Source organism: Bos mutus, chromosome 19 (assembly GCF_027580195.1).
Source record: "Bos mutus isolate GX-2022 chromosome 19, NWIPB_WYAK_1.1, whole genome shotgun sequence".
Taxonomy (NCBI): Eukaryota; Metazoa; Chordata; class Mammalia; order Artiodactyla; family Bovidae; genus Bos; species Bos mutus.
Window position 1 is genome coordinate 51,042,425 of NC_091635.1, and position 14,142 is coordinate 51,056,566.

General features: G+C 38.1%; 1 protein-coding gene across 1 annotated transcript in view; it reads right to left on the bottom strand.

The window, feature by feature from the left end:
- MED13 (mediator complex subunit 13) overlaps positions 1-13,499 on the bottom strand; it is a 97,185-nt gene extending 83,686 nt beyond the window's left edge. The window contains exons 1-3 of the mRNA XM_070390561.1: positions 12,679-13,499; positions 10,636-10,870; positions 2,606-2,774 (exon numbers count right to left, since the gene is read on the bottom strand). Coding sequence (XP_070246662.1) covers positions 2,606-2,774; positions 10,636-10,870; positions 12,679-12,744 — 470 coding nt within the window. The 5' untranslated portion in view covers positions 12,745-13,499. The remainder of the gene's footprint in view (positions 1-2,605; positions 2,775-10,635; positions 10,871-12,678) is intronic.
- Between the last annotated feature and the right edge of the window lie 643 nt (positions 13,500-14,142).

Below are 14,142 nucleotides of genomic sequence, written 5' to 3' on the forward strand. Positions count from 1 at the left end.
CTACAATTGACTGGTGGCTACTATAACAGCACAGTTCTAAATAAAAATGGCCAAGTCCCAGTCCAATCACCTTACTAAAGGCTGCAGCTTGCTTCATAGCTATTTACACATACAGAACTTCCAATCAGCATTTTAGTGCCCAGAAGTCTTAAGAGTAGAAAAAGAGATAATTCAGACATCCAGGATCTCAAAAATATTACTTCTTATGTATTCTCTTCTCAGGAAACTACAGGTAGATGGGCATTACCAAAACAGTAAGACAAAAAAACAAAACATGAAATCCAGGAAATAAGTGACCCAACACAGACAAAAAGGCAAAGCAAATTCCCAAGATGACTACTATGAAACAGGCCTAATAAAACAACAAGTCCAAAACAGAACCGAACAATGAAGGGTTCAAATAGGGATACTGAGAGAGAGTGAGAAGAAATTAAAAGATTACACAAACTCCTTAAAGGTAAAGGGGAGACTTATACTTCCTGTAGATGGCCTAGGGGCGAATTACCAGTAAGTATACAGGTTGGGGATCAGCAAACTATCTGTAAAAAGCCAGAGAAATATTTTAGGCATTGTGGGATCATCAGTCTCTTATCACAACTATTCAACTCTGCTGGAGTGTGAAAGCAGGCATAAAGTAATCCAAAAATGAAGGAACAAGGCTGTGTTACAATGAAATTTACAAAAACAGGGGGCAGGCTGTATCTTCCCTGTGAGGAGGTAGTTTACCAACCCTTGACAGGTAATTAAGGGAAAAAAGAGGTAATCACATTAACACTGGGAAAAACAAAATTATATAGAGGAAATGGAATGTAATCCTACATGCTGTATGACTCACTAAATATGTATAAAATTATAATAATAGAAACAATAGGTACTTTTTTTTTTTTTTTTTTTACCAAATCTCATAACTATATTGGTAAGATAAGGGGAAAAAAAAAAGGACAGGAGAACAGAGTATCTCAGCATGCCAATGTCCACGTGGTAGGGATGGGAGTTGGGAGATGGCTGGGGTGGAGGGGACGGTAAGATAGCTAAATTATTAATAGAAGATTAAATCTTGAATAACTGAAATAACAGAAAGCTCAATAATTAGCATTTGCTTGTAAGTTTTTAAACGGGTAAATTAAAGTTAATTTAGAAGAATTTAAAGGGATTGCCTCTGAGGAGCACATCTAGTAGTTGGGGCTCAGGATTACAGGTTCTCTTTTTAATTCTTGGTAATCAGCTTGAATTCTTCAAACTGACTACCTACTATCTATTCTCCATTTCCTCTTACTAACCAAGGTTTATTTTGCTCAGAGTGGCAATGTTCCCATATACAGAGTATTTATCTCAAGATAGCCAATGATATGTCAGCTAAGAGTTCCAGAAAAGAATCTAATTTCTGATCCAATGGTCACCCCTTCTCATCTCCTCCTTCCCTTCCTCTTCCTACCTGGAATCCACCATGAGTGAAGTCTGGAGATGCAACATTTACTGGAACCATGAAGATAAAAGCCAAAGGCTAGAGATAAAAGAGCAGAAAACTCCAGGGAACCTAAGTTTTGATGATATCATTGAACATATCTTCCTCCAGACTATTAAGAAAAATCAATTCCTACATAAGCTAGTTAGGACTTTTTTGTCATTTGCAACTGAATGCACTCCTACCTTGTACAATTATTCTTTTGACAATAAAGGTTTGTTTTAATTTTCAGAGAGAAAAAATGAAAGCCTTGATATGTCTTACCTACTCATCGATTATAATGAAACTAGAAAGGGAAGTTTACAAAAAATTGTGTGTGTGCATGAAAAAAGATGTGCACCTGACATAAAATGACATCTCAACAATGATTACAACCATCACATCTTTTAGGGAAAACGAATAAATTTCCTTCATTTTTTTCTTTTCCCATATCCCATCTTACACACCACTGTTTAATTTCTCTCGAAGTCTCACTAATTCAACAACTGCTTGCGACTAAATCTTCTAACAGATTACGCCTTATATTATTTAAACCAGAGAACTGTAGTAACCTAAAGCTTTTACCTGAATATGTCTTAAAAGTCTTCTGTGCCTCCATCTGCAACTATCCTACACATTAGCATCATGAATTTGCTTAATTTAAAGCTGAAGAAAATCATAAGCACCCCAAAAGTAAACATGTCCTACATAGAAACATACAAATTTAAATAACTTTAATTAAAGCGAAAAGATGCTGAGAATGAGGATTACCTCAACCCAAACATGACTACAGATCACCATCTAAAAAAACTATTAATACTACTTAATTTTAACAGAGTACCATGAATATATTTCCACTAGTACTAAAAAATATATATACTTTAATGCGTAAGTCTCTGCTTTCATCTCACATTTTTTCTATTATCCCAAATCAAAACTTAAGCCACTGTACTGACACACAACCTATCTGTACTACAAGAAAATTCTTAAAATGTGTAAAAGAAAGAATGAAGGAATCAAAGAAAACTGAATACTTATAGGACTTTGCCAAAGGTAACCTTCTGAATGTCTGTGAGATACTAGTTTTATCACACATTCTATAAAGTCATTAATATTAACAAGCCTAAAGAAATATCAAGTAAGAGTTTAAAGATAGCTTACCTTTTATTTATAGGTTTTTCGTCTTTTTCATAAGGCTTCACAAACCACTTGCCAATACGTACAAAGTTCCGGTTCATTAAACACCGTTCCAACAGATTGTGAACTGCTTTGAAAAGCAAAGTTCGGCATTCATAGGAAAGTCCATTCTCCCACACTCCATCTTCCTCTTCTATAAAAGAAATGAAAGAAACAAAAAGTAACATAGAGGCACTATATCTACTCAGAGCTAAACTGAACGTATTACAGTTTAATCCCTAAATTCATAAACCCTACTTCACCTCAGAATATTGAACTACGACCACTTTGCTATCTCTCTAGACACTAAAACATCAGGTTTCAAAGCTAATCCATAGAGAATAAAAGGCCAAAGTGCCATGTACTCTATTAAATTACCTGAAAATTATTTTCCCACCACATAAAGACAATGATATATCACAAACATACTGATTTGGTTTCTGTATAAATGAATAGGACATTTGCATAACCAAGGGAAATACCACACACTCTATACCTAAAGTGCCAATTTCTAAGTTGACTCACTTTTTAGTTACTTTGTCCTAACTCTTCCAGTCATTCACCCTGCCAAAAAAAAAAAAAAACTAGACAGTTAATAATTAAACTCAAAACATCTTATGTCCATCAGCATTCTAATCCATGACTCAACTATAAAAATAAGTGATGGATAAAAAGGAAGTTTCTGGCACAGAGCCTAACAAGTAGTGCATTATCAGCCACCTTAGGTCTCATTTCAACCAAATGATTCCCATGCTTACTATTTAGTATAAGATTCTCTACATGGGGGAGAAATTGAAAAATTTAAAGACAAATTTTAAATGGCACTTCTGATATAATTATGTTGGTAGTTTAGTCGCCAAGTCGTGTCCAACTCTTTGTGACTCCATGGACTGCAGCATGCCAGGCTTTCCTGTCCTTCTCACCATCTCCTGGAGTTTGCTCAAATTCATGTACACTGAGTCAGTGAAGCCATCCAACCCATCTTATCCTCTGCCGCCCCCTTCTCCTTTTGCCTTCAATCTTCCCCAGCATCAGGGTCTTCTCCAATGAGTCGGCTCTTCACATCAGATGACCTAAGTATTGGAGCTCTAGCTTCAGCATCAATCCCTCCAATGAATTTTCAGGGTTGATTGGATTGACTGGCTTGATCTTGATGTCCAAGGGATTCTCAAGAGTCTTCTCCAGCACCACAATTCAAAAACACTTATTTCTTCGATGTTCAGTCTTCCTTATGGTCCGACTTTCACATTTGTACATGAATACTGGAAAACCGTGTCTTTGACTATACAGACCTTTGTCGGCAAAGTGATGTCTTTGCTTTTTAATACACTGTCTAGGTTTGCCACATCTTTTCTTCCAAGGAGCAAGCGTCTTTTAATTTCATGGCCGCAGTCACCATTCACAGTGATTCTGAAGCCCAAGAAAATAAGACCTGTCACTGCTTCTACTTTTTCCCCTTCTATTTCTCATGAAGTGATGGGACTGGATGCCATGATCTTGGTTTTTGCAACCTTTGCTAACTACATAGCCTCAATTTTGCCAGCAAATCTATTAACCACTCCAAGTGAAGTTATAAAAAAAAAAAAAAACAACATAGTCATTTTGAGATAAGTATGGATGTGGTTCAGAAAAAAAGCTTTTTACTCTCTATCCATCTATACCTATAATAAAGCATCCAAGGAATCCTACTATAAATAGGAGCTACTGCCATCAACATTTTAACTTTTGGAATATTTTAATTTGCTATTTCAAATATAAAATAGTGTGGCATACTCCTATAGTCTATTTAACTTTATAAAACATTTTTAAAGTATGGACCTTCTTTCAATTTAAGTAAAAGAAAAAATCTTTCCTAATTCAACACTAAAAATGCACAACTATCCCAAGAGAAAAATAATAAACCATGATGCTTTAGAATAAAAGCAGAGACACCTATTAAGAGTGACAGATGGCAAACATTCATAACTTGTACAACAAACGAGCAGAATAAACATTAACTCAAAAGCACAATAGCACAATGACAGTGGACTTTAACTTCACTAGAAATTTGTGCTACTACAAAAGTTAACGTTGATTTTATGTTGTTCGTTTCCTAAATTACAGTAAAAATCTTTCAAATCAACTTTTTCCCGAAAGATAAGCTTTTTAAAAATGAGAAAAGCTTTAGAAAATGACCATATTTGAGAGTTGAAATAATTTTTAAATCATTAATAAACAGAAAAAGTTCTTCATATTCTACTGTATTATAGACATCCTTATCTACTTCCAATTAAAGCCAAAATTTCCCAAGTTTCACTTTATTAAAGGAAACAGGAGGCTAGAAGAAAAGGGGAGTGGCACACAGTGGCTTCACTTTATTTAAAAAGTCTAGATCACAAGCATATCCGAATTTTGAGAGGAAAAAAAAATCAAAACTTTCTCAATCTGTTTTTAGTCTAATCAGTTTCTATCATTTCAAAATGAAAGTTACATTAAAAGTTTTATCTAAAATTATGTGATCTATGATTACTAAAAGTACACATATTCTTAATTCCAAAAGAATTATGCTGGAATTCTTCACTTCTTTATAAACTACCTAGTATACTTTTTATAGCCTTTTACCTCAAAAATCCTTACCTTCTAAGGAAATGCAATGGAGTTAACATGTCATACACAAGAAGCCCCTACCAAAATCTTTTCTCAAACTACTTCTAAAACTACTTCTAAGTTTTAAGCAACAAAGAACCAAAACACAGATACCATTACATTTCAAACATCTACAGTCACTATAAACTTCAAATATCAGAAAATTATTCACTTAAAACTTGAGATTGAATTCACCTTCTTACCCAAAAGTTAAAAATCTTTAAAATAGTAAAAACTGCAATACAATAATTTTATTAATTTTTACATATTAAGATTGTATTTTAAGAAATCTATTTCAGTTAAACCTGTATGTAGTTAATAGTTTAAGAAAACTAAATACAGTTTAGAAAATTAATCAGTATTAATATTCAAGCATCTCTCTCTCATTGCTCTAATTCTCTGTCTAGAAAAACTCAGGTGAACTTAACCCTCATTTTACATTAAACCCTCAAATGCCCACAATGCTCATTAACACTAAATGGGAGTTATGCATAAAACAAAGATCTGATCACCTGTTAGGATTTTCTAAGGCCAACAAATCTCTTAAGCACATCTTCACCTATATGGTAGATAACTAAGCAACCATCACACTAAATAACAATTTGATTTTTCATTGCTGAGGAAATAAGAATAATTCCTAATAACATTCAATGAAAAGTCGGAAGGTTTTTTTTTGGAGGGGCAGGGGGAGTGTCACTCAGAAAGAAGCCTACTAAGCCAAGCTTCTATCTTGATATTATAGTAACCATACTAAAAGTACTTCTCCACATCTTGTATTCATAGATATAAAAAACAAAGTGGTACAACCAAGCCACCAAAGACATAGCGGCACACACCCCTTACATTAATTAAAATAAGCCCTGTGTCTCAACACCAGCATGACAGCAAAGGGTGGGAGGGGGACACACGGGCAAATCTTTACCTAACTTTTTTGAACTTAATTAACCACAGCCTAACGGAAAAAGTCTGCTTAATGTATTTAAATAAATGTTTCCCTCATCTTCTATCTGTATCCCCAGAGAAAACAGTTTCAATTCTGTGTTTTTAGTACTTTTCTGTTAGCCTTAGGATTAGAACTCTTAACCGTTATTGTTACTTGAAAAATTTTTACAAAATATTTGAACAATGAGTAAGTTCAAATGCTAAATTTGATTTCCATAATTTTTTGAGGATACAGATTATAGTGATACAAAACGATGTGATAGGTCATCAAAATAATTCTCTATGAGTAGGGGGAAAAATAAAAACAAAAAAAATTTTTGATATACCTAAGCATTTGTACTGTTTTCTCAAAACTGACATTGTTAAATATCCTCATAGTGGTAAGCCAGTAAAAAAGGAATCTACCTAAGTAAGTCTGCCAGGCTATTAAAATGCAGCATATACTAAAAAATAATAAATGGGTCAAAATCGATCATTGTTGAAAATACTATGTATTTCTTGAAAGAATAGAGAAATGTTTAAGTGTCTAGTTTAGCACCTGTCTTGACTAATAATTGCCCATTCATAAGCTGCTCTTTCAGCAAATTGCTGAGAGCCTTAAATTCGCAGCATTATTGATCAGCAAAACCTGAAAAACTGGTTTTAAAGCAGCCTCTTATGTTTATCTTTGATTTGAAAATCCAAAAAATACACTTTTCTTGCTTGATAGTACACAGAAAAGCATGGCAATGCTGTCCCTAGAAGACGAGCAAACATAAAAGGTTGGATCACAAGTAAATTATGTAACAGAAGACAGAAATGAATTAACTCTCTTCAGGCTACCTGGGGCATAAAATAAATTCTTAGTTGACTAACACTAGACTGCTATACTTGGCTGCTATTTATCTATTTGTCAATCTTGTTAAAGCTGTCACTTAAGGTTAAATTCCACTGTAATTAATATCCTTCAGTAAAAGCATCCAAAATTAAATTCTAAGACTAAACAATGACCTATTTGACAGTATTTACGATGAAATTGTTACAATAAAAGTATTTGGATATGTCGCTAAAATCCTGCATAAATACCACAGGAGCCAGGAAAGATATATTTTTAGCCCTGACTGATTCTGTTTTTTCAATTCTCAGGGTATCAGTTTTCTCAGAGTCTCATCACATTCTAGCTACTATAATTTTTTTTAAGATGCAAACCTCAGAGAGGGGGTAGTTGTTTTTATTTTTGTTTCAAGGGAAAAACTAAAAGCCAATAGTGACAACAATAAACTTCGAACTGAGGGTTAAAGTATCGAATCAGATTTGGCTTGCTATAAAAGACTTTTACCAATTAGCAATAAAACAAGTTTATATTCTATTTCTACACATTAGCAAAACTTGAAGGTAACCCAAACATGTGCTACATGTAAGAGGCAGGCAGAAATTAAAAATGCACTATGGAACCTGACTAGACTCTTCATAACTATAAAGATCATTAAAAATAAAGCAAGTCTGAGAAACTGTCAGAGTCTAGAACAGTCAAAGGAAACATGACAACTAAATGTAATACAGTATCCTTGATGAGATCATAGGATAAAAAAGGGCATTAAATAAAAATAAAGGATAACCAAAGAAACTATCGATTGTAGGTAATAACCAATGTATCAGTATTGCTTCATTAGCTGTGGACAATGCACCATTTGATGGAAAGTGTTAGCAATACCAGAAACTAGGTGAGGGTAGCTCAGAACTCTATGCTGTCTCTGTTAAATTTATGGAAATCTACACCTATTTTAAAACAAAAAGTTACTTAAAAAAAAATGCACTATGAACGACACAAATGAAATGAAGGGGGTGAAGCAAAGGCAATTTTGCACTTTTATTACTGACTTAATATGAAAAACTGACAATTCTCATCTGCAAAAAGGAATGGCTTCTGCCTTCTCTCACCAAGAATGGCAGAGTTACTGCCACAATCACAAATATTTCAGTAACAAGATGTGGTAGCTGCTGAACCAAACAGAAAGACACTGCCTGCAAAGAGCACACTCAAGCTAAATTAACCAGCCTATTAGTTACCACCTGGGTCCTTCCGGTTCCCCTCTCCTTGCTACCACACCTCCACTTGGAACTCAGGACTGCCTCCAGCAGCTGATGCCACCCCTACTGTCCAGCTGCTCTCTTCTCAGGGGAGCTTAAAAGAAGGGGATGGAGTGCCACAGATGGGAAGAAATGAAAAAGGGGTTAGCTCGAGAGACAGCGGCAGACTAATTACCCCAAAAGGGAGGCAGACGGTGTCCCTGGAGCAAAGAAAAGGGCGAGACAAATATACTCCATCTGAAAAGACCTTATTATTCTTTAAGATATGTCTGATTTAAGTAAAAACATTCTAAAGTAAATGACAGGTTAAAAAAAAAAAAGCTAAAACATTATAAAAATACCATTGGCTACACAAACTGTTTAAGATAGTACCAGACAGACTTTGGAACAGAAAATATGATTACATATAACCATTACTATATTTAGGTTTACTATTTTAATTGCTTTCACTGATAAATTCTTAAGTTAATTGGCATTCAGCAAAATCTGACAAGTAAAGCCTAAACTTCCAAAATTACTTTCATTACGTTCAAATAAATATTTTAAAGTATAGGCAGCACTATTTTAAATAATTATGCTTACAAGCAAACTAGAGAAAAAAAATTTAATAGCTGTGAATTTTCAGGAGAAAACCTATTTAAAACAGAAAAAGAAACTACCCACATAGTATTTTAATATACATCACGCCAGTTCACAATGAACTTTAATAGGCTTTTAATTTTCAAAATGTTAGTCCTACTAATGTAATACTAATATTACATAACTGTTAAATTATGTTTGATTCCACGAAATGTATTTCATGGAATCTGGGGGAGAGGGGGTGGGGAGAGGGAAATGGTCTGTTCAGATGTTCTAACTTTATTAAGAAGCCTGAAACTTCCAAGTCAGCATAAGTTTATCTATATGATCAATAATATTAAAACAGTCTTCAAATATTTTAGTAAGGTGGTATTTATAATCACTTCAAGATTAAAATAACTCAAGCATACCTAAAGTCAATGAAAGAAAAAGGAAGCTGGCAGGCTTAGTTTTTGGCATGACAATTACAAAGCATCACCTTGCTGATGCTGTAAAGGAATATTATACTCTGACGTATATGCATACATCATATACACATACATATATACAAACTCATCATTTAATATATTTAGAACCACACTACATACTTAAAAATAAGGGCTAGATTCTCCAGCAGGATCTTATTAGAAAAGCTGGAAAGCACTTTTCATAAAAGAATTGCAACCACTCTCAAAAATAAATATTAAGTCTGAAGGGTTTGTTAATTTGAAGATAAAAAATGTGACACACACATTCCTGCACAAACACTGGTCTTAAGTGCTTGTCTGAGATAGTCACCTGGATTACGTACATCCAAAAATAAAATAAGTTCTATAGATCAAATAGACAATAACAGAAACTCCAGAGTACTTGATTTCCAGTAAGAAAACTTTTTCAGTTATCTAAAAATTCCAAATTTTCTAGTCAGGAATCATTATGTTACATCTTACTGAAATCTTTGGTACACTGCAGCAAACAACTAATCATTTACATTCCTATCATCAAAGATTCAGCTAACATGGACTCTAAAGTGAACACAAGCTTCAGTACTACATGAAGAATTATAGTTTCTCTTTTGAAAGTAACATTTGGTCCTAAATATCAAGAAAATAAGACAGAAGTAACCTTATCAATTTGCTCATAATAGAATCACTTCCCTAACTTTTCAGATTATGACACATGTCCCACTATAAAAGCTAAACAAGTTGGCACTGTTTCATATCAAAGACAGTCTTTGATGGAACAGTACCTAAAATAAAAGAATCACATTCCAAGAATAAGAAAATTAACATATGCCTTCATTTGTTAATAATGTAACAACCACAAATAAAAATACTGAAAAAACTATGTGCCTAGGGGGGAAAAAAAAGCACATGAGAAAGTTACCATATTTCCAGATATTTCTACAACTATGTGCGTATTTACACAGAAGAGAATAGTAGCAGAATTGACTCAAAGACGAATTACACTTGGTTTCAAAAGTATTTTTTGACTTTGTTAGGAAATGCTCCCCAATTCCATTTTTCTTAATTTTAATTAATTTACTAACATGCCTTCCTTGGGGCTGTCTGCCAGAAATTCATGAGAAAGCTGGGAGGTGGAAGAATAAAGTTATTCAAGGCTCAAAAAAACCTGCCATAAAATGCATAATTTTCAGTAAAATAAAATAACTGCAGTGTAATAAAACATGAAGCTGAATTTTTGTCTGGTTTCACAGTAAACAATATTCCACCAAAAAAATCATTTGTAATACAAATGTTTTTAGGAAAAGTATACAACATTGCTATATCTTTAAGTTAGAAATTATAAGCTGCTTTCACCTGATAAGTCATGGTGAATAAGGTCAGCAAAATTGGGGTCTTCACCCCACCAAAATATCCACAATTCTCTTCTTCCAGGTCTCTGATCACGCCGCCAAACACCAAGTACATCTGCCTTAAGGCAGCGACTAAAACTGCTCAAAATGGGGTCTTCCTCTGTCACCGGAAACAGAATAGGGGCAGAAGTTGGGCCTTGCCATACATATCTCTTCCATTTAATTCCCGTCAAGTCAGCCTGAGGAAAAGAAAGTATGATTTTTTTTATTATTGCATATTCACTCAAAATCAAAAGTCCTCACTATTAAAGTCCCCTATTTCATGAAGGCATTACACTTTTTCAACATATCCTTGGGATACTGAAAACTGACCAGAAAAGAAAGGGGGAAAAAAAGCTTATTCTGATGATTCAACAACCAAAAATTAAAGGAGAAGAACAAAGACACTGAAAAAATTAATACTGACATGTCACTGAATACAAGTCAATAAATGTGTCCCAAGGATAAATTAAAAAACTTTAATAATGTTAAATACAAACATAGACTTTAATACTGCACACTGAGTAAACATTTGCTCTCAGTCCTAAATTCTGTTCTTACTGGTTACATTTGTTTCTTGGTATCAAACTTACTACAAAATTAACTTTTAAAGATTCATCATTCCGTGTTTATAGAAGTCACAGCTCTAACGAAAAGAAATCTCAACTACAATTGAAAACATTCTTGTTAAATCTTTACATATCCCTTTAAGGAAAAGTCAAATAGCTGCTCACAAAGAACTGTCAGATTTGTGCTAGTCTTATCTTCAAAGAACTCGATCCTAAAAGTACCAAAAATAGACTGAGTTGGAGAAGACAGAAATGTAAAACCTGCTGTTTGTCTACTATATCTGAAGAGATGCTGATTAACGGATATTCTACAAGAAACATTTTATAAGGGGGAAGGTATTAAAGATCTCAATTTAGTATCGTAAAAGAAATCATCAGCGTAAATTCAGTAATTTTTTAATCTAACTTAAAAGTGCAAGCTTAAGGTGCCAAAAATGAAACTGCTGATACATGACTGGCAGTTTACACTTGCCAACTAGTTGTGCTCCGCCCACTCAATTCACTTACCTATCACACACTCTTAATATTTCTCATAGGACAGGGAAAATGAAAAAAAAAGTTACCGAAACTTCAAATCATTGATGAAGCTAAGCTCCTATCCAACTGCAGACTGAGTATTTGCAACAGTTGGTACTTTTGAAAGTCTTTATTGAGATGTTCCCAGACCGGAGCCAACCAACACAACTGCCATCCGTAGAGCCAGCTTCCCCTGACTTTTCAATAAGAGGAGGAGCAGCCTTCTGTATAAAAATATTTAGTCCAGAACCACAGCATCTCTTCCATAAGTTCGCTCCACTCTCACAAACCTAATACTCTAATAAAAGCAAGTCGGCTAGAGATTGTCAAAACCTCAAACTGTTTCCAAAGTTTAAAAGAAAAACTACGGAATGGCATTCACTGTTTTTTAAAAGAGTCTGAAGTCACCCAAGGAACAAACGAACCCCCTAGAGTTTGACTCATCTTTATTAAAAAAAAAAAAAGAACACGTAAAATTAAAGGAGTGCTAAGTTCCGGGGTCCCGTTTACTGGGGGAAAACAAGAGGAGCAGAGCCAGGCAGTGAGAGAATGGGCAATAATAGAAAGTGGCAGAAAAAGGATACACGGTCAATAAGGAGACAAGCAACAGTTAAGCCAGCAAGACAAGAGGGAAACGCCGCTGTCCTGCCAGGAAAGGAGCCCAAGTTGGGAGACAGGACTGCGGGTGAGAAAAGTGTCGGAAACGGGAGAAAAGGCCGACGCTGCTAGGGCAGCCCCGGACGGCGGGCGAGGACGGCGGCTCCGGGCCGGTGCGGGGCTCCCGCGGCGCCGGCTCGGGCCGGGCCTCGCCCGGGGACTCGGGCATCTGGATCCGACCCGGACCCCCTCCCCCACGGCCCAAGGGCGCACCTCGCGGCCCCTCCCCCACCGCCCGCCCGCCGCGGCCCCCGCCCGGCACTCACCAGGCAGAAGAGGTTACAGTGACAATCTTCCAGGCTGGCCCCGTTCGGCACGAAGGAGGAACTCATCGTCCCTCACAGCAGCCGCCGCCGGCGCCACAACCCACCATCCGCCATTACCGCCGCCTCCGACCAGAGAGAGAAACAGACACCGGGGAGGGCGGGGGGGTGGTGGTTGGGGGGGCGGTGGAAGAGAAGGCCGCCGGGCCGCCCGCCCTCCCCACCCACCCCCCCGCCGCCGCGAGCAGCCCTCGCCGCCCGGCCGGCACCCAGCCGCCCGGGGCCGAGGGCCGGAGGCGGGAGGGCCGCGCCGCGCTCGCCCCGCCGGCCGGGCTGCGGCCGCCGCGGAGCCCGCGGACGCTCGTCCCTCTTTGGGGGACGGAGGGGATGTGTGCCCCTGCCACCAGAAAAAATAATAAATTACAGAATAAATAATTAAAACCGAGTCCGAGCGGGCAGAGCCCGAGCCCCGGAGGGTGCTCCCGGGGCGGAGAGGCGCCCGCAGAGGGGCGGGAAGGGCGAGAACCGGGAGAGAAGCCCAGGCCCCCGGCCCGGCGGCGGCGATGTCCTTAAGCCCAGAGTCTCCTCAGTGGCGGAGGTTGGTGGCGGCGTCTGCGGGCTCAGACCATTCTCTGGCTGTGTCTTCGTGTCGTCCCTGAGCCAGACCGGCCTAACGTCCGCTCTCCTGCGGCCTCACCGCCGGGACGCCGTAGTCTCCCCCATTTTGTGGGCCCAGCGGGCGGTGTTTTTCCCCCTTTAATCCGAATTCACGGGTTTTCCCTTCGCTTTAATGGCGGCCACAGGGACCAGCTCGCCCTCTCTGCTCGCCCATTGGCCGCCTGGAGGTCACGTGGGCCCAGGCTCCGTGGGGAGGGGGAGAGAGAAGGGAGTGAGGGAGGGCCGGGAAGCTTTCAGCGGAGGCGCTGAGCCCCGGGGGACGGGGCAGCCGGCTGGTGGCCACCGAGACAGCGCCATCTGCTGGGTGCCCCGGCCAGTGTGCGATGACCCGGGCCCTGGCCCTCTCTCTCTCCTTGCCCGGCAATTGACAGTACCAGAGGGTTCACATCACAAATCTGAGAATTACGTTGAAATCAGTTTGAATTCTTTGGAAGAGAAAAGTACGGCAAAATTCCAAGCCAATCTCACTTATTCCTCAAGGCCGTTGGGGTGCGGCACAAACCCCTGGGCTTGGGCGTCAGATCCTCTGAGACCAGACTCGGCCGCTCGAAAGTTGGGATATTAAGAAAGAAACATAAATGAAACAGTATAGCCTTGTGGTTCACAGCCGGGGAGTTAGAAGTTACACTGCCTGGATTCGAACTTTGAGCAGATCACTTACCTGCGTCCCAGTTTACTCATCTGTGAAATGAGGAAGACTTGTCTCCCTCACGGGTTGTTGTGGTAAATGAGTTAATACAAAGAAAACACGTAGGTAAGCCCAGTGCCCGGCACAGATAAACACTGCTG